General features: G+C 43.8%; 1 protein-coding gene across 1 annotated transcript in view; it reads right to left on the bottom strand.

Moving 5' to 3' along the window:
- Positions 1-3,451: 3,451 nt before the first annotated feature.
- Positions 3,452-24,736, bottom strand: part of LIG6 (DNA LIGASE 6) — a 146,310-nt gene continuing 125,025 nt past the window's right edge. The window contains exons 14-21 of the mRNA XM_087384541.1: positions 18,753-18,802; positions 18,615-18,649; positions 18,382-18,443; positions 7,011-7,172; positions 4,770-4,858; positions 4,472-4,571; positions 4,182-4,299; positions 3,452-3,772 (exon numbers count right to left, since the gene is read on the bottom strand). Coding sequence (XP_087240667.1) covers positions 3,555-3,772; positions 4,182-4,299; positions 4,472-4,571; positions 4,770-4,858; positions 7,011-7,172; positions 18,382-18,443; positions 18,615-18,649; positions 18,753-18,802 — 834 coding nt within the window. The 3' untranslated portion in view covers positions 3,452-3,554. The remainder of the gene's footprint in view (positions 3,773-4,181; positions 4,300-4,471; positions 4,572-4,769; positions 4,859-7,010; positions 7,173-18,381; positions 18,444-18,614; positions 18,650-18,752; positions 18,803-24,736) is intronic.

Raw genomic sequence — 24,736 nt, 5'->3', positions numbered from 1 at the left:
CTATAGCGAAAGCAAGAGGACTCTCTATAGCAAGCTACAAAGTAGTTATTGAGGCGAATTCAATGGACACCAGAGAAAGGAGCAAGAGAACGAGAAAGGAATCAGTTGGCCAATATGGCTCACACCCTAGTTCCAAGCACCTTATTAATAGTGATTGTCATCCCCAAGTTAAGCAATAGCCATGATGCCAAATGTAGCAACAAGAGGACCTCCCAAACTGCCCTCCAAATATAAGTTATAGCCCTACCCATACTCAATCTTCTCCAAGTTAGGACGAGGAGAAAGCCGAAGCATGGGACCATTGCTCTATCGGAGAGTTTTAGTATTACCAACAAGCCAATTGTGCAAAGTTGTGTTAAAACCTTAATCTCAATTACAGAAATGCTTCTTATAACACTAAGGATGAACAAAGACCTTCCATTACATGGATCCAAAGGCTATTTTAAATTCTTGATTGGGTCAAGGACTGAGGACTTATTTGTATCTAGCACTCCGACATCATCTACATCCAACCCTCTAGTCCCTCTAGGGGGGTCTTTTTTGAAAATTTGGAAAGAGCTCCCCCCAAACCCCCCCCCCCGCCTTTCGCCCCCGTTCCAAGCACCTTATTAATAGTGATTGTCATCCCCAAGTTAAGCAATAGCCATGATGCCAAATGTAGCACCAAGAGGACCTCCCAAACCGCCCTCCAACAATAAGTTATAGCCCTACCCATACTCAATCTTCTCCAAGTTAGGACGAGGAGAAAGTCGAAGCATGGAACCATTGCTCTACCGAAGAGTTTTAGTATTTCCACCAAGCCAACTGTGCAAAGTTGTGTTAAAACCTTAATCTCAATTACCAAAATGCTTCTTATAACACTATGGAGAACAAAGACCTTCCATTACATGGCTCCAAAGGTTATTTGAAATATCTGATAGGGGCAAGGACTGAGGACTTATCCATATCCGGAACTCCTACATCATCTACATCCAACCTCCTAGTCCCTCTATGGGTGTCTTTTTTGAAAATTTGAAAAGCGCCCCCCCTCCCTTCCACCCCCACCATTCTATCTGAGAAGTTATATTGATAACTACCTTGTGGACCTAAAGGAAGCAGACAAGGCTCGGATAGTATGCTCCCTCTGCTACCCTAAAATGAGAATTACAACTTATACTCGAGAGAGAGCCACCATACACTAATAAGGAATATATGGATTCTTGAGAGGGGAGAAGCCATTGGTCTTCTCCCTAGATTGGACATCTGAGCATCTGGGTAGAGGTTGGCTTACATTTTCATCCATCCGGTCGCTCCTCCTTGAACTCTCTTTATTGCACAATTTAGCTAATGTATACTTTAGAATGCATGTGACAATTGAAGGATCCACAGCTTGTTCTAAGGATATGCATTTCTTAGTGCCTAGATGTGCACAACTGTAAACTTATTAATGCCAACTTATGTTGCTTTTCTCAAATTTGGAATACTTTTCATGTGAGTTGATTTTTTATTTGTTGAAATTGAGTCTTAAAAGTGATGTGTAAATATGAAAAGGTAAGTAGCTTTGATGAGAAGACATTGCATCTTTGAATAATTTTATATGTTTTAAATGTTAAATTTATTACATTACACCTATCATCATCGTATTCTAAAACACTTCTTTTGGTGTAGGACTCTAGTTTTGCATCATCAACTAGTTCAACAAACCTACTGCTAGCATAAGCTTCAACAAAAAAAAGAGTAGAATTCATAGCAAGAGGTAGTAAAGGGGCATCCAAAAGGCATGATGGCATTGTGCCACTTGTGTAGATTCAAGCTTTATTACAAAATCTTGGTTGGAAGGTTTGATTACAGCTCAAAGAGGCAAGGACCGAAGGGGAAGTGAGTAAAAAAATAAAAGTTAACATTGAGCTTTGGCCAATTTAATTAAATAAAAGAAATGTATACTAATCCTTCCATGTCCCCCTCAAAACAAGCTCCCTTGAGTGGTCTTTTATTGTAATCAACGAGGTCGAATGTCCTATAAGTTGTTTGATTTATTTAGCATCATAACAATATAAGCGGGAGTTAAGAGAACCAACAAATCTCTCTCTCATAGATATCCTCATTGATGTTGACCAACCAATCCTCTAGATATGCAATTTTAAATTAAGCTCTTGCATTATACCATCATGGTACCTGAGATGCTTTAAATGACAAGCAATGATTCATGAGCCTACATAGAATATTTTCATTGTAAACCTCCACTTTCTTTACTCTAGATTCCATAATTTTATATATTTTGACACCTAAAGAATTGCATTTAGAATAAATATTAACAACCTCTCCTTGCTTAGGTTCTTTTCTAGATCTTTTGCACTATTTGGAAGGGTGCCCTTTCAAAATTCCTGCCAAGAAGTTGAAATTTGCAGGAGCCCTACCTTTTTTCCCTTTTCTTCCCCACTTTCTTGGTGGAGAGGGGAGTAAAATCAAGTAGGAGCCCTACCTGATTTACTTCAATATGCTTATATACGCTTTTTCTTTCTCCCTTTTTATTTTCTATGGCCATGTAACCGTGTGATCAACAAGGAGCCAATTCACAAACCTAATGTGTATGAGAATCAATGACACAGTCACAAGGTTTAAAGAGGTAAACAATTCACTCAATCAGATGATGTCAAGCAAGATACATTGTTGTTTGGTTTCATCCTAAACTGAAGAATTCGGATCAAGAACGTATCTTTTGCCTAAAGTGAAGAAAATGTAAGGACAGAAGGTTCACATATCATGAAATCACTCCCTGATTTTAGAGTAGAGTTGAAACGAAGTTTAGTTGATTTTCCACCACAAAGTATTGTTTTGGGGGCAATATAATTTGAAACAGGTACTCATAACTTCCACATACCATTGTCTCTTACAAAAGTCCTGTGAAAAACTCTCAACTTTGTACACACGTTCATTACATTTAAACCCCATAGAGCACATGGAGTTATCCAAACCCATGTTTTCATGAGCGTCAGAATTCGAGTTCACATTATAGCTTAATCTGGACTCATGTGCCGTGTTTAATGTGTTCATACATCTGTGCTGACACTACAGTTACATAAAACAGATTAAAACAAAACATTTATGCAGTTACTGCCAACACCAGGACACAACCAAGTCTAGTAAAGCTAGTGATACAAAAAGAAAACTATACTGTTATCTGCAATGAGTAATGATTAAGCTCATAAAAATAATAACAGAATATCTCACTTGCCTATTTCTTTTAGGTGTTCTAATCTGGACTCATGTGCCGTGTTTAATGTGTTCATACATGTGTGCTGACACTACAGTTACATAAAACAGATTAAAACAAAACATTTATGCAGTTACTGCCAACACCAGGACACAACCAAGTCTAGTAAAGCTAGTGATACAAAAAGAAAACTATACTGTTATCTGCAATGAGTAATGATTAAGCTCATAAAAATAATAACAGAATATCTCACTTGCCTATTTCTTTTAGGTACATGCTCTAAAATTTCAGACCGTTCTAAATTAACAAAATTTGCAATTTACAGAAAAACCATATAGGAGACACAAGGTTTCTCACTCCACTATGAAGTGTTAACCTGGGCTCTTGCACTGTCATGCACTGCTACATCTAGTTTCCGGTTTTGCTGATGAAACAATTCAGCAATGTCTGATGGAGAGCTTGCATCCTCAGGCTTCTTGTCAGGACGCTCCCGAATGAAACGTGGAAACCTCATTGAAATCCCACGAGAGGGGTGGACCAGTCCAACTGCCGCTTGGTGCACCGGGGAAACTGTGAGGTCTGCATTTTTCCCAGCATCAGAACTATATAAGCACTATCCTTGCACATGTTGAGGAGCGTCCCTCGTGAACCATCCACATGTTTTCAACAGCACATTTTTAAAATATCATTCATCATTTTAAGTGCTCCACATACAAAGTTGAGATCAATAGTTTTTAGACAGAGTAAACCAAGGACTTCATTACATTCCACCATCCAAGATCTAGGAAATCCAAAATAAAAGTTCATGTCCCTATTAAGGCCAAGACTACAACACAGAATGTGTTCTATGCTTATCTGTGCAGAATGTGCCCTAAAGAGTAAGAAGTAAAGAGAACAATGAAGGAAAAAAAAAAGCACCTGAACTCTGTGAATAATTTTTGGAATCCTTAACTTGATTCTCTTTTGAAAGTTTTACAGTAATCCTTACCTGCTCCACGAATCTCCCAAACAAGTTCAGCAGAGAGCCAAATATCTGGATCTTCCAATGTGTGGTAATAAGTTGGCTTGCGTTGAAGTATACGGTCACCCGAAAAAAATTCTTTCATCTGTGACAAAAGATAAACAAACTGAAACGATACCCCAGAACTTCACTTCCATTCTTTGAATCTTTGATCACATAAAGATCTTTAATTTCAAGACACAAGAACTAACTTTTCATTTCTCCTAGTTTAGCCTTCACACGACACAGAGACCAAATGCAAGGAAAGATATAACTACCTGTTTATAGAAAGCATCTGTAAACCCAGACATTACCCGGCAGACACTTTGAAATTCTTCGCGATCTGAATCATAACAAGCTAGCAAGAAAGGACTGTACCTGAAAGTTTTTTTGACAATGACATTTGGTTTATTTGTTAAGCGCAGAACCCAGTCAGAATGCTGAAAATATTATGAAACGCAAGAACTCTAATTTGTTACTAGCCATAAAACAAACATCTATGTTAATTAGCATTGGTGTGTACCAATCTTAAGCAGGCGTGCTAAATAACATGCCATTAGCTAGTGAAGTACTTGCCAGCCAGCTTTTCGTCCATTGCCATGCCAAGCTCCAATGGGAACCAGATCCAGAGAGTCATGCAATCCCTCTACATAGTCTCTTTTGACCTTCCACAAAGAGTCAATAAACTTCATAAGAATCAATCAGGTTCTTTCAGATCTTAACATGGCTGAGAGGCAGTGCTCCTCTAAGTCCCTAGCGCACCGTAGAGCACTTAAAAGTCATGTAGAAAACCACAGCAGTATTAAATAAGTATCATACAGAGTTTGAATACAAGTAGTCGCCAAACAGTAATATACCCAACGTCATTCCAAGTTTTAAAAAATGCTGTGATGGATACAATTCGCCTTAGTAAGAAGTTTGAGAAACATAAATATGCAGAACAAAGCATCTCAATGAGGGTTCATTATTAAGCACCTAACCCAATGCACAACCTACCCTGATGCCCAAGCTCCAACTGCCATCTTGATGGTCTACAAGGCTAGCTTGCCACCTATCATCGAAATAGTCCCTGTTATTACCTAGTTGCTTGCTGGTTGGCTCTGCCACCTAAAGCTTCCAACTTCAGGCCTGGTGAAAGCACTAGAAGCTTGTAGCTCTAGATCTACGAAGGAGCTGGAAAACGTGTTGCCCTTCACGAGGACAATGACCCTTTCTTACAATAGATCTTATTTATTTCCATTGGGGAACAACACACACGCAATAAAAGTTGGTCCCCTGTCAAAAGTGACTCAGCCAGGCTCGGTCAGTTCTGGTCAGTCCCAGAATTGGCAGGACAACTCTGTTCCCTGATCTAGATGCCAGCGAAATACATTCCTACTGCTAGGAAGCGTTTCTAAGCCCCATCTTTGGCCATCTCTGCTTGTAGACTAGGCAGAAAAGCTAATGTGCTACCGTTGTCCCAACCATCTTGCATCCTTCTCCTTGAAGATCATCATTCACAACCTCACACATCAGCTTGCTACAAGTCATCTAGTCATTTGACCTCCAATTCATGATTGCAGGCATAAGGTAAGTCATCTTGTAATGTGACCTCCAATTCACAATTGCAGGCATAAAGTGCTGCCCTTGCTTCTTCAGCCCCTTACTTGCACCTTGAGTTTCCCTTGCCCCTTACCTATCTTTCCCGTACCCATTTTCCTTGCACGGCAGCCCATCAACACCACCCCACTCATTTAGCCATTTGCAATTGAAGTTGCAAGACCAACCTATGCCCCCCTTGCAAGCTGTAACTTTAAGTCATTCATATCTCAGCCCCAATGGCATGCACCCAGATAGAACTTGAACACGGTACACCTGTTTGTTGGAGGGAGAGTTGTTTTGTTCTGGAATCTTAAGACCTAAACAAGCATGCCATCATCATATAGCCGCCATTCCTGCTTTCTAGTGATCCCATCTAGCTTTGGCCCAATTCCCACTGGCCAACCATGACTAGCTATCACTGCATTTCAGATTAAGCATTATATGCATATTTTATCTGAGTAAGTTAAGTGCCACTTTCATTCCCAACCAAAAAAATAGTGATCTAAATAGAGTATTTAGAAGAACAAGGCTGATCTTCAACCATTTTTTTAAAAGATTCAATGAAGGCCTCCCTCCCAAATGTCTCCTGTTGAGGCATTGCTGATAACATATGAAAGAACACACTTGAACAAGGGTTTAGGTTCAGTATCCTACGAGCTCATTGCAGGTTGCATGCAAGATATAATGGTGTGCTTTATTCCCACAAAGTATTATCATACCAAGACACTGCTCAGTTGTTCTGATGACTCCCAGGTCACCCTTTATTGCAATATGGGACAGCAACATCATCTACTTATCAGAGTACGTTGTGAGATGGCAGTACACACCTCCACTGTAGTTATTCATGGTTATGGTTTGGGATAAAGATTGACACTCCCATCTACTGTAACCCTGTTACTCAATTTACACTCCCTAGATGATGTATTGAAAAGGTGTGCAGTTGCAGATTTAGCACTTCCTCCCAATTGGGAGCTGTAATATACCACACTTTCCTGAAAAAAAATGAGAGGATGCTGTTGGATTTCTAAAAGAAAAGGAAACTATACGATACACATGGCAAAAACACAAATTCCAAGCTGTAATTATACTAGATTTGCAAAGCTGCTTTTGCAGAAAAAGAACTTCGTTCACAATATCCTTATGCATCCATTCTCTCCTTGTTTAGCACCTTAAAGTCTGTCATAATATATACCATTCACTGAATCCAATTAGGCAAAGATGAATAAGTGGAGCTACCTTCAACCATGAGTCGGACCGTTTTGAGGCCATATAAGTTGACTCCTCATCAAGGGCCTTTACCATCATTCCCTCACAGGATGCACCGATGGCATCCTCAAAAAAAGATTCCACTTTTGATAAAGCATCTAATGACTCCGAGTTTGCTTTATTCACTTCTACCTGTACAAGTAACAAGAAGATCCTGTTGATGCACTTTACAAAGATGTGTCTTGAATATTCCAATCAAGCTCACAAACCAGTGGAAACTCACAACCGCACAACACCCTTATTAGAACCCATGCTGTGAACCCCATTGAGTGGGAACAATGCATGGTCATACATATACATATCTACACTTATGCCATGTCTTCTCAAGCTAAAAGATTGCCTGCATTTAGCATTTGCACAAAAATCCATAAGCACACTAAACGTGCATCATTTCAACTTTTCATAGTCCCCCAAAACTTATCACAGATAATTCATGCAAGTGTAAAACAGGATCCCCTAGGACACCCGTTCAATGAAGCAAGCTCCTTGTGGGTTTCAAATCTGTCCACCTATGAGAATGAAATTGCAGCAGTTCCTTCCATAACGATGTGTGTCTATTCACTTGCAGAGCTGCAAACAAATTTCTTGTACAGCAAGTATGATTGCTTGCCTAGACACACATGCTACTTGTCGAAGATGATATAGTACCTCCATGTAACCTTTGCAGAGAGCTCTTGCTTTGGGGTCCGGGTGAAGGTGACTTTGTAGATGGTGGAGCCACGGTAGTCTTCACTACTGAGTGATCTTGGCAGTTATACCGTGTGAGAGATTCACCATGTGGGATGCACATACGCATAAAGAAGAAGCAAGTATCCACAAGAATAGTGCCAAAACTTGAAGATCACAAACTAGATCTCTTCCTTTGCAAGATGCTGCCTTAATCAGGCTGAAGTACTGAAAGACTCCAGGCTGGCGGGGGCCACAGCAAATACCCAGTGCCCACCATAGTAAAGAGGAGCGCTTTACAAAAGATGACCAAGAGGCCGACCAAGGTCAGCTGACCGACCTGCTATGTGGCAGTTTCATCCTGATGAAAACAAACATTTTGAGGTCTCAGGTCCCACCAAGGGCTGACTTTCAGAGCCAATATGCCACCTGGCAAATTTAAGGTTCTTCACCTTTCGGTTTTCTTCTCCTCTTCAAGCTTTCCTTTCCTCCTCTTTCCCTTCTTCCTCTTCACACCCAGGCTGGTTTCAAAGGAGCTAGCTTTTTCCTCAAGGAAAAATATTATCAAGTGTGGCCACTTTTGGCTTGGCTATAGTCCTATGGATCCTCAATTATCCCACAGCCATCCGATTACCCTTCCTTCGGGACAAGCCACAGGTCCAACACACCCTACACAATAGGCTCTAATAGGGTGCATTGTGGGCCTTACCCCACTTGAAGCCAAGTTCAAGACTAATTTCAGGCGAGCTTGACATTGGAGGGTGACCGTATAATGGACATGACTATTTAGGTGCGGGAGTATTCCTACTGCAGCTTACGACAATAGAGACAACCCAAACCTTGCTCCAATGGAGCCCAACTTATCTAGGTTTGCACCTTTGTGTTCATCATGCCCTGGCACCATGGACTTACAATTGACAACATGGAGACCAAGCTCCATGTGCCCTGATTTTTCAGCACTTGAGGTTCCTGGGGCTCCCTTGGGAATACAAAGACATTCTATTATCAATTGGTACACTTTTCGGCACTGCATTGGAGGCTCCCACAACTAGAGCTTTAATCCTAATGGATGATGGAGTCCCAGATATTTGTATGATTGTAGAGTACCCTGGTGCTCTCCACTCATAGATGATGCTAAGGGGGGAGAGTTTTGATAAGAGGGTTTAGGTGGCTCAAGTGTTAGGACAATGCTAATGTTTTAAGGAGATAGGCCATTTAGCCAAGGCTTGTCCCCGTTTAACAAGTCACACCACTACACGGGAGAGAGAGTAAACCCAATTTTCCACCCTCCATAGGGAGATGGGCACTACAAGGGAGAGAGAATAAACCCCACTTGCCACCCTCCATAGGCCTCAAATCATACACGAGGGTCATTGGGCAAAGAGCTCCTTGATCAGTGCTCAACTTGAATAATCCTTGGATTGCTGTCGTAACATGGCCCTCTTGCCACATGTTTGCTCTTCCTTCTCCTCTGAGCTTAAGTCCAAACCATGCTTGGAGGGGTAGCAACTACGTTCGGAACCACAAATAGGTATGTGTACCCTATTGCATTCTATATTTTTGGACACAATTGCTATTGCGTAAGCAGCATTCTTCACATGAGTTAATCATCATGTACGTACATGGTAAAACTGAATCATTTGGCACATTAATCTAATGCAAAGTGACTCAAATTTCATTAAGCGCAGCAAATGAGGATATGAAATCGAATGCAAAGAGATGCAATGGATATGACCCCCAAGTGGAGCGTAGCCATGAGTACAGTGCAGCCGAGTCTTCAAAGACCTCCGCCTTACCTCTAGTCAGGAGGGCCTCTCCTTGAAGTGATGACCCAAGCATTACTGCATACTCCAAGACCCATTGAGCTAGCTAGAGAGGCAAGAACACAACTTCCACCGTACCCTGCTTCTGCAGAGAGGTAATACCACCTCATCCAGAGAGCATGTTGTGCCTAAGTTTCTCCCCCCTTGAACCCTCAAGCCACAACCCTCCTTTCATGCAGCCCTCGTACCCCCAAATCATATGTCTCCCCTCCCCTCCCCCCGCCATAGCTTCTTCCCACCCTGAACCACCGTTCATCACCTCAAGCCACCTCTAGTGCACCACCCTCTCAAACCCTCCTTCTCAACTTCCTCTCGGGAAACCTCCCTCTCAGCCTTCTCCCACGTTAAACTTCCCCCCTCACTCCCATCAAGACCCGTTCTTCCCTGATGGCTTTGTCCACACCACAGTTTAAAGAAGACCATTTCTTCCCAACCCTTGGTGGCTTCTTCAACGTCATGTTTTCCATACAAAGTGGGCCCCAAGACCCTAGCTCCCTTAAAACCAAATGGAGATTCTGAAGCATAGGTTAGAAGCTAGATGCCCCAACCATATAGCTCCCGAACTATAATAGTACCAGATTGGAAACCCAATGGATATACTCGTGCTCCAAGAGCATTGTTTAGGCTGCAATGGAAGCAAGCTCTGGCCACTTCTAACTCTCAATGCACACTAGTCTTTCTATGAGTCTCATGATCTGAAGGTCAACCTTGGTGAAACAAAAAGTAAACAAAAAAGGAATCCACTGAAAATGGTGTGAAAGAAGAGGAGATAAAGGGGAGAGAGAGAGAGAGAGAGAGAGAGAAGGGGGAGTGTGGGAGAAAAGGTGGACATCATGTGTAAGAAGACTTGAGGAGATAAAGAAGGGAAGAAAGAGAGAGAGAGAGAGAGAGAGAGTCAACCACTTTAAAGTCTACATTCAAGTCCAATGAAGAAAGCCAATAGGAAAAATGCACTTCCAAAAATTCAACAAATGCCTAATTTCCACTTTGCCAAAATCTCATGGTTGCTAAGGCTACCTTGAGGGCAGACCAAAAACTAAAATGCACAAGTATAGCTGAAATCTTGGAGACGTCTAAAAATGGAGCATCGTTGTTTCCGTCTTTGCATGAACTTGAAAAGATTTCTTCAAGCTTGTTGTTTTTTAGTATGGCTAAACCCTTGCTTTAAAATTAGTCATACATGTTCCTACACGAAAAGGGGAAAAGTTGGACTTTCCTCCCATGAAAGTCCTTGGAATTTGGATCGACTCAAGTTTGAAAGTTCCAAGGACTTTCCTCTAGGGGGAAGTCCAACCAACTTCAGCCCTTTCTCCTAGGAGGAAAGTTCCACAACTTCAGCCTTTTCTCCCATGTGGAGGGCACATGAGAAGACCCGAGGAGTTACCTTCAGGAATTCAATCGAGCATGCCACTTGACTGGTTGGTTTATGAAGAGACGTGCTGAGATACTTCAAGATTTCTTGGAGGGTGTGGCCTTAACTTGGTAGGAGGCCTTGCCAAAAGATACGAAGGATGATTGGGAAAGCTTGGTCGAGGCAATGAAGGAGAGATTTGGGACATTGGAGTCACCAAATTCCTTGTTATTGCAGCTGGAGAAGATTTCCCAAAAGGAAGGAGAGTCACTTTCAACCTTCACTATGAGGTATGAGGACTTATTCATAAAGTACCAACAAGCTGCTTTGCATGTGGTTGAGTCTTCTTCATCTTCTACGGGAGATTCTAAAGGTTCATTGGCAATGGAACATGCCGGGTCACTGGTAGAGATTGTTTCAGCATATACATACCTAGGGGTTATCTTTTCCGGACCCATTTTCACCGTGAGACCGGCGATGCAGGCTGAGCAGAGGGTATGCCTCATTAGCCAAGTTGGAGAGGCAATGCTTCCGTTTGCATATTCAGGACCCTCGAACCACATGTATTCTATTTGACTCCTTGGTTCAAACAACAGGGATGTACGGCAGCCCTAGTTGGGGGCCAAACTTGTTAGTTACAGAATGGGCCTATGTGGAGCAGCTACAAAGTCCTTATGCTATCACGGATGATTCGGAGTAAGCTGTTAGTACCTCATTAGATCATTCAAGCTGAGTTTGGGTCTTCACCATTGCAGCTTGATTCAGCTTTCCAAGTCATTACCTACTTATATCGAGTCAAGGCATACGGAGATCATACCTCCGATCGCAGTAGACTACAGTGGTTAGCATTGTCCTCCTCCATGGCATCATCAATGAGCACGTGACCAAAGATGCTCGTATGTGCACACAATGAGATGATTTGAGCGACTGGGGTTACATATGGATAGACTTCCTCCTTTCCAGTATAGCATTCATGCACCATTCTCACCACTGCAATATCATGAGGTCAACCGCGTCATACGTGAGGATCTTCTACAGCTACACACATTTCGGACCTGGTTGGAACTAGCTAAGCTCCCTGTGAAGCTTAGCTTTTACAAAGATCATTGCCTACATATCTCAGATGAGGGGTTTATTGACCCACTAGGGTATACATGGATTCAGGCTCCGCATTGAGAGTGGCCGAGCTGAGGTACCTAGGGAGGGGCGTATTTGTACTTTGTGTAGCCTACAAGAGGTTGACTTGGAGGGACATTTCATCTTCAGATGTCCCGTTTGCTATGAGTTCTGGGGTCGATTCTATTCTCTATTCAGATATAGCTCCGGGATCTTATCCCAATTTCTCTCTTATCTAGACAGAGATGCTTGGCCGCGCTCATTCATGAGGCAGTTAGGCATTGTGAGCATCTACTCTAACCTCAGAGACATGAGGAGCACACCCAGTTGGACTCATCTCAGAGCATGATCACTGAGTTCTTTCATCCGGATCACACGGATGCCTGCTCCACAGGTCTTAGACATGATCGTGACCCAAAGCCAGTGACATGACAGCTCAGATAGAGGGTTGATGCACAGATTAAAATTGGGGACATTCCCTCCATGTTCAGAGTGGGAGCTGTTAGAACATGAAGTCAAGTGTGAGGGTGTCCTAGACTCCTAGGGTGTCCTACAGTTGTGTGGGTGTGAATGTGTCTAGTAGGTGAGCAATTAGTGCCACCTCCTAGAGTTAGGTGAGTTAGGTGTGTGAGGTGGAGGCTAGTGATCTCACCTGTGATGTCAGAAGATGAGGCTTCCCAGCCTATAAAATGGGCATTGTACTTCATGTTATCTATCAATCACATCAAGTTGTTATGTGCCCCATATCTGTTTTCATCATGTGATTGCTCCCTGGTTCCTTCATGTGGTATCAGAGCTGGTTGTCCACCTCGATACTTCGCAGCTTCATCGTCATGGAGGAAGAGACTTGCTCATCTCTAGTGCCATCTTCTTGAAGACTGACGTTGTTGTTGCTGGAGATCATTGCCTAAATCTGTCTACAGTTTTGCTGTCTCCTTTCTAGTTTTGTTGACCTATAGCTTCGTGGAGACCTTCATTTCAGACCAAGAGTTTCTGAAGCCTTGAACAAATTCTCAATCCAAATCTGTTGCTGGCCACTGTTCAGTATCTGTTTCGGTTACGTCAAGCTGTCACTACTTTCTCCCTCTTCATGGAGTGCATTAGAGGGGTGATGATCTATTCGAGCAACGATTAAGTTGTTGACAAACTCATTCTGAGGCATACAAAGTTGCAAAAACAGCACGACAGCAAGAGCCATGTTTCACAATAAGGTGATTATCCACCACGTTCCACTTCAATTTTCGAGCCAATTTGCTGCTCATTAAGAGCCACTGCGGTTTTTGGCAATGCTGGATTCAATGGAGATTACTGAACAGTCATAAAACAAGAGTAGAAGAGTTTTTGCCGCTGAATATGATTCCCGTCGTCCATTTCCAATTCCGGAGCAGTGGAAATCAAGCAGGAACCTGAGCATAAGCCTTTCAATTCTGTAAACCATTCCTTTCTGAATTTTCAGCGTCTCAAAAACTCGACATTCTAGATAAATGTAATGCACTAGTCTTCCTCATGTAACATTTGGGGCTTTCCTGAAATCTATGCAAATTCCTCTCTGAACTGTACAATTGTTTGGGGATTTTGCTACATTAAGCAAGATTGACCGGTTTTAAGGCCTTCTACCCGACATTGGTGATTACCAACCCAACATTTTGAGAGTCATGCTGTAATTACCTCACGCAGCTGCTCCTATGGGCTTCATCGACTCGTTCTTCAAGGGCATTCATGCCGGGATCTTCATCGACACTCGGATTCTGGATGTGCATACACCTGTATGCAACAGCTGTGCGGAGGACATCTCTCATTTCGAGAGATCTTTATTCCTTTATTTCCTTTGGGTATTTGGATCTTCTGCCCGGGTTGTCCCCCAAAATGAATGTAATGAAGGGTTGTTGAGTGTTATTGAGTCAATAAAGGTTCTCAGCCTTGGATTGTCCTCCTAAAATGATGTAATCTTTTCTATTTTTCGTGTTTGACTCCCTGCCATTCTGTTCTAGAGTCAGGAGGGGGATGTACTGTGGAAGCCATGTATTGGCTTTGATGGGTCTTTTTATCAGGCCTGGCATATGAGTTCCAAGATGTTGGTGCATTGGTTTCCTAGACCTCTGAGTTGGTCATGCATCCATGTTAAGACATGAGCCTCTGAGTTATGTTGGGACGTAAAGCCATGAGAGTGCTCAGTCTGACCTCTGAACCATGCTCAAACTTCAGCCTCTGAGTTGGCAAGGCAGCCATGTCTAGTTAAGGCATTGCACAGATTAGCAGACTCCGTCATTGTCATGTTCTGTTCTTGGTTCCATTCCAGTAGTCCCTCACCTTTCCTTCATGGGGGGGTGTTAGAACATGAAGTCAAGTGTGAGGGTGTCCTACAGTTGTGTGGGTGTGAATGTGTCTAGTAGGTGAGCAATTAGTGCCACCTCCTAGAGTTAGGTGAGTTAGGTGTGTGAGGTGGAGGCTAGTGATCTCACTTGTGATGTCAAAAGATGAGGCTTCCCAACCTATAAAATGGGCATTGTTCTTCATGTTATCTATCAATCACATGAAGTTGTTATGTGCCCCATATCTGTTTTCGTCATGTGATTGCTCCCTGGTTCCTTCAAGAGCCAGACCGACAAGTGTGACGGTCACCCTCGTCAGACATAGAGTTGTGACCAAGAGACAGCGTGAGGCGGCACCCATTGGGGGTCACTAGCACTCCATATATGATTTCATACTATCACTCCCTCACTCTTGACGAAGGGAGGGGCCACATTGTCTTGTAGCACACTTCATTCTGTCTTACAACGGTAGTGGAGGATGATATTGCTGTAGATGATTACTATCAATGTGACTATGTATGATACAATTTTCTGTTTCTATATGGGTGTGGAGCTCAGTTAGTAGCTCCACCCCTCTAGCTGGATTTGTATCAAGTTTTTTTCAGATTCTCATAGACCCATCGGTCTTCCGAAGACTTTAATAAACTTTCTTTCTTTCTTTCTCATGCTCTGTTTGATCACACGCTTCTCCATCCCACCGCCACCCCCAGAAGCCGAGTCCCGACCATATGTACTTGCTCTTTAGCTTGTCCACCCTACAAGCTACACTGAGCACGTCCCCTCACACACACATTATCTATTAGGAGATCCACTTTGACCGCAAGCTAGCGTTTACCAGCACCATTTGCCTATGTACTTTGCTTGCTGATATTGATGACACCCCCCTGCTAGAAGATAGAGCCGTTTTAATCACCCACTCCCTAAACTATGCTGCTCTTCAATCCTTCTCCTACACCACCAAATCCACTCGCCTGCCACCCATTGGATCGGTCTCCTACAATAGATGGTATGATGATGCGTGGAAGACATTGCACCATCAAGACTGTGCATCTTCTAACTGAGATGAAGACCAAATGAAACACCACCAACCAGGTCACGTCAACTTCTGACCTTGGTAGGATGCATCCCAGAAACACGTAGATGAAAACCCCTTAGGGTTGAGCTAGCAGCTCACCTCCCAACCATAGGCTCACTACTTTGAGCCACCCCAAGCCTCAGACTACCACAAGATTCTAACCAACCACAAGGTTAGATCATGCGTCCCATACCACATGACCTTCCCCCTAGCTAGAATTCCCTAGGCTTGTATTTATAAGCCTAGCCTAGCTATGTTTAGCCATTAGTCCTCATTGCATAACATAGCTTTACTTCCCGCCACAGCAGAGGCAACTTTAGCTTTGTCTTTCATGGATCAGCTCTCATCCATTGGATCTAAACCTCATCCATGCTAGCTCCAGGCGCGGAGGAGGTCTGTGCTGGCTTCGGGGCCGTAGGCGGAAGGGGGGGTTCCCTCGGGATCATGCTCGAGGGAGAGAGGGGGGCTGAAACCAAAGGTGCTGGGGGGGAACCCGGAGGGGAGGGAGGTAGGGGAACCGAGGAGGAGGGGGGGGGGGGGGGGGGCGGGGTGAAGGATGAGGGGGAGGCTGGCTGATCTTCTCCTTCCCTTTCTCCTTCCCCTTACCGGGTTGCTGCTGATTGGTGACCACAGGGGTCTCTTGCTGTAGATGAGAAGGCTTTTTTGGTCCTGTTTTGTTTCCTTTCCGTTTTCTTTTGACCTCAGTCCAGCCTTCCCCTTCGGGAGGGGGTGTCGATGCTTGGCGGGGGGGCTCCTGAGTTGCCTGGATGGGGGCCATCTGAGGTTCTGTCCTCGTGAAGCGAGGGCAGGAGCACGCTTGGTGCCCGAAGCCGTGGCATCGCAGACACTGATCTAGGCAACCAGTGACCATAATGCGCTGCATCACCACACCTGTGTCCGTCTCAATCTCGAACTCCGAGGGGATACTCTGCGGATCTAGAACTACCACTTTGACACGTGGCACCCCTTGGGCCGCCGCCGCATCAACGAAGGTGTCCTGCATGAGCCAGCCAAAGTGCGCCCCCAGATCCTTGATGATCGGGCGAAGCTCTGTTGCGAGGCCTAGGAAAATGAGGGTAACTGGATGGCGAGGAATGCGGAAGCGGGCATCGAAGTCCGCTACACTGAAACCCCTATACCATGGGACCATAAGAATGATCTTCCCACCCACATAAGTAGGGGACCGTCTGACCATATCACTCACAGCCTGTGCTGAGGAGAGCTTGAGCCAGAAGATACCACGTCCCATGAGTGCGACCTCCTCAATGTGGCTGTCCTCAAGGTAGAGGGTGGACTGCAACCAGTCCCTGATGTCTGCTCGTGAAGGGGCCTAGCCAATCACTCTCCCATAAACGGACGTCTGGGAGAAGTCAGTGGCGGCCTGCTTCACCAAGGAGACCTGATGCTCTGTCAGAGTTATGTCAGGGGGGGGGCAGCGCAGCGCAGGGCGGGGAAGAGGAGGGAGGAGAGGGGGGGTGTGGCAGCGCAGCGCGAGAGGGGGCAGGGAAGAAAGGAGAGGAGGGAGGGGAAGGGGGGGGGTGGCAGCGTTGCGCAACGGCGGGGAGGGGGGAGGAAGGGATCGGGGGGGTGGTAGCGCAACACGAGGGGGGGGAGGCGGGGCGAGGACGGAGGGGCGGAGAAGGAAGGAGAGGGGGGGGGGGGATGGCGGGCGGAGAAGGAGGAGAGGGGGACGGAGGAGGCGTGGCGGGCGGCTGCGAGCTGGGAGGCGGTGGAGAGAGAGGAGGGGGAGGGGAGAGGGGGCCGCGCAGCGCGAGGGGGGGGTAGACGGGAGCGGGGGAGGGGTGGGAGCATTCGCAGGAGCTGAGCGGAAGAACTATTGTATCTATCCACTCTGTTTGTATAGCTGCCAAATGTTTTCACTCTCTTGGCATGCCCATTTAGCACATCCCCATGTACCAGTACTCCCTCAATTGCCATTTCTTATGCTTGATACAGAAAGAGATAAACTAGGGCATCAAATATGATATTTGGCAAGTGTACATTCAGTAGACGTGGGTAATCCAATCACAACCGCATACCACCCAAATGGCATTCTACAGAGGTAAGTCCTTCAATTCAGCAAGGGTCATACCATCATGACCACATGCCACCAAAATGCATAAGCCCAGCCATATGCCAGCACCACAATCCCATGCCATTATGTAGTCAAATGGGTAACTCCATCACAACCACATGCCACCAAAATGGCATTCTACAAAGACAATTTCCTTCAATTGAGGGAGGATAGGTTCATTCATGCACCAAGCTACCTGCAAATCCATATCTCACATGTAGTACGACACCACCATGCCTTGACGTTGTAGAGACTGGCAAAAATACATGACCTTGAATGGAATCTCTCAGGGCCATTTTGTAAGAAAGGTGAGAGGTGCTCACTGGGTAGGCAGGGCTCTGCCCACGTGGCTAAGACACGACGCATTGCCCCTTTGAGGCCCAACATGGTATCAAAGAGACAATGATCGCTTTGCCTTATGGGTCACACATGGCTAGCTAGAGGTTGTGGACTGTATGCAGTATGCATGACCTGCCCTCTTGGCAGCATGATGACTAGATCACACAACATCTCTACGTGGTGGCTTGAGTTCCTGACAAGCAAGGGGGTAAACAAATGGGGAAAAAGGCAGAGTAACAGGAAAGTGAGGGCCGTTTTTAATCCTTGTTCTAAATAAAATTGCCAACCAAACAGAGACATAGAGCAGAAAGACTACTGAGCAAAGACAAATCAGTAGCTAGGACAAAAGCAATCACCACTGAGACCTTCCCTTCATTCTTAGAAGAGGGGGGTGGTGTATGTGTGCGTTTTTGTTTGTTCGTTTGTTTTTCTTTGGGGGGGCAGGGGTCATGAACCAAGAGGTAGGATGGCATCATTGAAGATAAAGGGGTGGAAGCAGCTAATTGAAATCCACAAAGTCTTTAAAACCTCATATTTAAATTAGGATAGCATGGCAGTCCAAAAATAAGTATGTTCTAGGCTTACTGTAATTTCATTGGCAAATCCAAAGTGTCCGGCCTGAGAATCCATAAAACAGTTGTGCATCCCTGCAGGGCAAACAAAATTGGTTCCAACCTGACCGACTTTGAATATTGATAATTTAGCAACAACATGTGTGAACCCGCTGGTTAGATTTCCAAAATAAATAGCTATTGATGTAGACCTCAAGTAGCAATAATTTTAAAAACCCATCAATAACTGGAGAAAAAATTTCTTACACTTCCGTCTCTCACGAAATGGCATTCCAACAAGCCTGAGAAATAAACAGCATTCTAAATAAGTTTAGTAACGAATAAGGTTAATGCATCAAAATATATGCCATCCTTTAGAGTTTAATTTGAAGTTTAGAAACATACGATTTCCCATTTACGTACATCAGATCGAACACAAAAACACAAACATCCACCTGCAATTTGAAACACACAATAAGAAAAGACAAATGTGTGTTGATTGAAGAGCAACCCTTAATTTGAATGCACAAATATGACAAAAAAAAAACAATGAATTAAAAGTTTTCAATGTTGTAATGGGGCATTTATTTGCCTTTATTCAAAGCATTCTTGGAGTCAGAATCCAAATGTAAGTCAAGAAAGAAGGCATTAAACAGTTCTTTTGCATAGAATAAATCAATAAAATACAAGGATTCTATTAAAATAGCATAAACTTCCATAAATCGGAAGTCTGTCAAAAGGTTTGAAAGCCGGCCTGCCTTGCACCCAGACTCATGTGCACTGTAATGCACTGGCAAACATGCATCTTGCACTGATGTATGGCTGATTATGTTTTTCAGACTATTATGTAGGAACTCTAAATGACTGGAGTCAATTTTTTGGACTCCTTGGGAGCTGCCATGTGCCCTCCCTAAGCAGATGTACCCAATAGACCTGTTTGTCTCCCGTGGACATTAATAGACTTTCTTTCTTTCTGCAGGTCAAGTGCCTTTCAGCCCTGATCATCCCGCAGTTCTCCGGATCTGTCCATGCCTTGAATACCCTGCCTTGTCACCATACAGCCTGCTCCAGCCTTCCATACAGTCCCATACAGAGGCCCAATCAACCCCACACTGGCTGCAGATCCATGTTCCACGCCGCTCGTCCAATCCTACTCGGTCCGTACTGCCCTGTACTGCTCCTGATAACTGTGTCTGTGATCCGTACAATGTCTTTCCACCTCGCTCTTCATGTGCCCATGTGGGACAATTACATATATTCCAAAGGTATCAAGCCCCATTGCACTCCTCATATCAGGGCTAACAAGTGGGACATTGACCCTACTTACCCAACATGATCTTCTTGATCACTTGGAAAGGTCCATATACCGAAGCATCAAGTTCAGGTCACTATTGTCTTGCTTTGTTTCTTGTGTCTCAATTGAGCATGGTGATGACGGAAAAGGACCCAATCGCCTTCTTTGACCTTTAATGCTTGTCAGTGCTTCTCAGCTTTCTTGCTTTGCTTGTGGAAAGGTTGAACAATGTTGTTTGAGGTAAACTCCATCCATCTATTTGAGGATGGAAAGGAGGAGGATCTTTGACAAGATTTTCGAATAGCAAATACCAGAATGAAATGTGCATCATGATGAGAAATGATCTCAGAGGGTAGGCTATGACGAACAATATCTATACATATATATATATATATATAATGAAAATATATAATGAAAACCAATCTGCAGTACGTCCTTTAGATCTGATCATTACCTTTTGGTGAGATCTAGGCGCATGGTGATGGAGCCCTAAGGAAAAGTTGGTATAGGAAGAAGTTGGAGAAGTCCTAGATTCTTCCCTCTATCGAACTTTAACCTTCAAACAGATGAGGCACTCTTCCATGTTCCAGAAATGCAGTGAATCTAACCCATGAAAACAAAGGGGCATAGTCAGCCAGAGAGGAGTGAAACCTCCCAAATAGCAAAAAATGCTTGGAGGAATGATGCGAAGGGAAACGAATCCGGAGGCTTGCCAATAATGTCGCAAGAAGATGTTGGGTAGCCGAGCATTGCCAAAAAAGAGAGCTGATGGTCTCTCTAGGGCAGGAACAACACGATCAATGCATAGGTGCAATACCTTGTTTGGTCACAGTCACCCACACTAGTAGAACCCCCAGCAGACAACGCCACATGAAAACCTTTTGCTTCAAAGGAAGACCATTCTCCCATAGCACCAAGTCCACAATCGAAGAGGTTTATCTAGCCTCCAAAGCTAATTGGCATGATGTTGTATCTGTGGAGGGGGAATCAACAAAAAATAGGCCTTTGTTGCTGCTAGTTCCCTCATCAGGATGGCATGGCAACCAAGCTCGGTCTTGCAGGTTTCCAATCCTCCAAGCAATTATGTACCTCCAGACGGGAACGGGGGGAAGGGCTGAATCAAGTCCCATAGGCTATGCCAAATAGGCTAGGAGTGCATACCCAAGGCATAATGCCGATTTGCCATAGGAAAGGACATAAAAGTACCATCAGCATGAATCACATCCTGCACATATTTGACTCCTTTGCGGGAAAGAGAAACACTATGGTGAGGGCGAGAGAAACATCTTACTTCATTGTACACTCTCCACCGTTGCCCATATTAGGGGACACCCTGACCGACATAAATATTGCGGGAGCACTTGCCAATCAGCAATAACCGGGCTAGAGAAAAGGGCTGCTAGGAACTGTGCCTTAAAAAGAACCCATGATAAAACCCACATATTTGTCTCCCAATTGCCAAATGCATCCGTTGAACCCGAGTGCGCATTTTGGCTTGTGTCCCGTTTTGGTAGCAAAAATAATAAGCATGGTAGCTTTCCGAGGAATCAAATGATAGTGTGTGTTCAAGATGTTAAGGCCTCCATGCAATTTTGGAGAACAAAAGAGCACAAATTTCAGAACATGGAGAGCTATGGATTGTGACATAAAAGCATAGGCCTGTTTATCCCATGCTAAACGGAGCAAGTAGAAATAACACACCTTTTTAGTGAAAACTTTTGATTGATTATATTACAAGAGTAGCAACCTCGAAACGAGGCAACCAAAAGTACATCAACTGAAAATCTCTATGTGTTCTAAATATACATCATGATCTATGCAGTGCGTCTGCAAGCAATCAAAGAAGGATTGCTGTAGAGATAACACACACACACACACATTTTATTTGGTGAAATCTATTTGTTTTTATGTTACAAAAAGCAATCCCCAAGGAGGGGGGGGCTTGCATATACAACATCAAAGGATCTCATTATATGACAAGAAAGCAGGACAATCGAGATGTTGAACGTGTTGACAGTCGAAGAACAATTGCCGTAAACATGGCCGGAAAAAGTGATACTTGGCAAAGGATGGATCACCAACCCTATGGTTTCAGTCCTTCCATATAGTGCCCATTGGCGAATCCAAGAAAAGAAAAGATCATACCCCTACCTGACACGATCAACCCCAAACAGCTAGAATAGCTTGCCAAAGCAAGCACTAGGAAAGCATGCCTGAAGACGTTGCTGTAGAGAAAAAATTGAAGTCATGAGTTTCAGGGCAATGCCAAAATAGATGAGGCATAGACTCTTGTGGGGATAGACATTGCCGTTAAGTAGCAGGAGCAATATGTCGGAGTGCCAAGATCTATCCAAACGGAAGAACCCCAAGCAGAACTAGCCGGTGAGTTTGCAAGCCCAAAGTTGCTGCAACCTTTTTCTCCACCGCCGAGAAGTACAAGTCATTGACCAGATGTGATTTGCAAGAGCGGAAACCGAAGCAAGAGGCAGCAAAACCTGATACCACTTTGCAACAGTGACATCAGCCAACAACAACGAACGACAAGCATGATCATCGAGTGAAGGGCTGAGTCCTTGAGGCGATATATTATCTCAAGATGAGATGCTTGCTGAAAATCATGAAGCATCTGTGACAATAAGTGCCAGAGGGATCTATAAGGTTGTCCCAAGCTAAACTATATAACTACTACAGGAAAAGATAAAACCATACCAGCATCATCAAGTACATCACCCACAAGGGATATTCCTTTGGACAAAATAAAATTAGAGCAACGAGGCTCTTGCAAGGTCAATGGATGTGCAAATGCCTTTGATCAATGAAAGCACTCACACAAAGAGTTTCCATCAAGAGCATTCCTGCCATTTCTTCTTCTTTTTAGACTTCTATTAAGTATGAATGAAACTCGAAGAGCAAGGCTCAAGGGAGAAGTACACCATGCGAGGCATGAGAAAATAAAACCCAAATAGGGCAAAATCAAGATCATGTAAAAGAGCTAGAAAATATTCAAACCCTGTGGGGGATTCTAAGAAGAATGGAGAGCTGCACCACTCCTTAAAGAAAACCTTCCTCCTAATAGAGGCTGCTCGTGAAGGCCCCTGCATGGTCCCCCAAATGGTTGCCAAGGTGTGTGCCGTGCTTGTCCAAATACTAGCCAATGTGTGTGCAGGTAGACCTCGAAACCATCCAAAGCCTCTGTACATCTAATCTCCAAATGTGTAACGCTGATATGCTCGCCAAAATCTCCCACAAAAGTATCCATAGATGCATGCGCATGTCTGTACAGAGAGCCAAAAACATCGTCCAAAGAACATGACTCAACCAATGTCATTGACCCAAAACAGCCCAAGAAGAGTCGTGTTTGTTGTATAACACTTGAGGCCCTGAAAGAAAAGCCATGCTATCCCCCCACGTCATGAAGAAAGAAGAATGCATAAATATGGTCAATAGTCTAGCGATACCCTCCAAATGATCCTCTCCTATCTCTGCAGCTCAATAAGCAATGTTGAATAGACTCATTGGCAGAGAGGCATGGAGTACATGTGGAATCTGCCCCGAACCTCAACGTCCACTGGCTCACTGCAATCCCTCCATCAATAGAGACCCAAAACTAAAGAGTGAATTTTCTATTCTAAGGGATTTCCTAAGTCTCTTCCAAAAGGATTTCTGCAGATCAGTAGAAATCTCAAAATTCTCCAATGAGGAGCTCCGGTGGCTTCTAGCCTCTAAGCCTGAGCTAAAATCTCCTCGCATTACTACCCATGTATTGAAAGAAGGAGAGTCTCTTCTTGGTGGAGCCTAAAGATGATACATAGAGGTAACCTAAGGGCTTTACGTCTATGATGTGACCGCTAGAAAAGATCCATGATAGTAGACATGAAACATGAGATATTCTACTTGCCAAACATCATCTAGGGTAAGTAAAACTATATATAGGCAACCAACATTGATTGGACTATGTGAAAACAGACATATAATGACCACGTAGCCAACTTCCAATATTCCAATTTCTTTTTCAGCTTGGTAAGCAGCCAGTTCATTTGCTGGCGGCAAGTAATTGTCCACCCCAAAGGTAACCAAGATGACGTACAACCTGCGTAGGTGCAATGGAAGAAGCTCAGATTTTGAAAATTCACCTACAAGCCAGCTACCAAACAAAGATCCCTCCCAATGTTCTGGGGAGTGAAGGAGTCGTCATCAACATAAGCTTGTGCAATCAACGACCTTTCGTATATCTCTAACCCATGCAATACAGCTGTAGCTACTAAGTGATTCATGTATTAAAGCATCGGATGGGATGTCTTGGCATACTGAACAAGAAACAGTCCATTCATCAGTAAGATCACCAATAAAAAAGCCAACAGCTTTACTATCTTGATACCATCAATAAATGATATACTGCATTTTTTCCCCAAATCCTAGCGGTTCAATATCTGTGAGATGAAATCCCAGTGTACAATATCGAATGCTTTAGCAATATCCACTTGGAATAAGAGAACATCCTACTGTACTTTGCATATTTAATCCCCACATAAGCATTGACAATATTATCTAGAATATGTCTACGATGAATGAACCCATATTGGGCAAGATGTAAACCCTCATGCAAGAAACCTTTGATATGGCTCACTATCATCTTAGCAACAAGCTTGTAGATGACAGGCATCAATGTGATGGACCTCTAATCTGCAAAGGATTCACACAAATGCTTCTTAGAGAATACTTGAATCAACCCTTTTCTCCAATTTAATGGGTTTCCCAAGCATGACTAATCATATATAATAGTACTGGCAAAATGGCATCCCAATCTTTAATGGGTTTCCCAAGCGTGATTAATCATATATAATGGGTTTCTCAATTTAATGGGTTTCTGTCAAGCCCTGGCAGGTGCTTTTAGCATTGGCAATATCCTCTCTAAGAGTATGCATGTAGTTTTTGCCAAACTCATGAATTATATACTGCATACGGGCAACAAAGGCAATCCATGCATAGTCAATATTAATTTAGCAATGTGCCCAAAGACAAGCAATGGCATCAGGCACCCGATAAGCTGATAATGCATTATGCTGCAAAGTATAGCCAGGAAACAAAGCCCGTG

This window comes from Dipteris shenzhenensis, chromosome 14 (genome assembly GCF_047967505.1).
Source record: "Dipteris shenzhenensis isolate YYH24624 ecotype China chromosome 14, Dip_SZ_1.0, whole genome shotgun sequence".
Taxonomy (NCBI): Eukaryota; Viridiplantae; Streptophyta; class Polypodiopsida; order Gleicheniales; family Dipteridaceae; genus Dipteris; species Dipteris shenzhenensis.
Note: the sequence above shows the minus strand (reverse complement) of the source record. Positions and strands in the feature narration are given on the sequence as shown.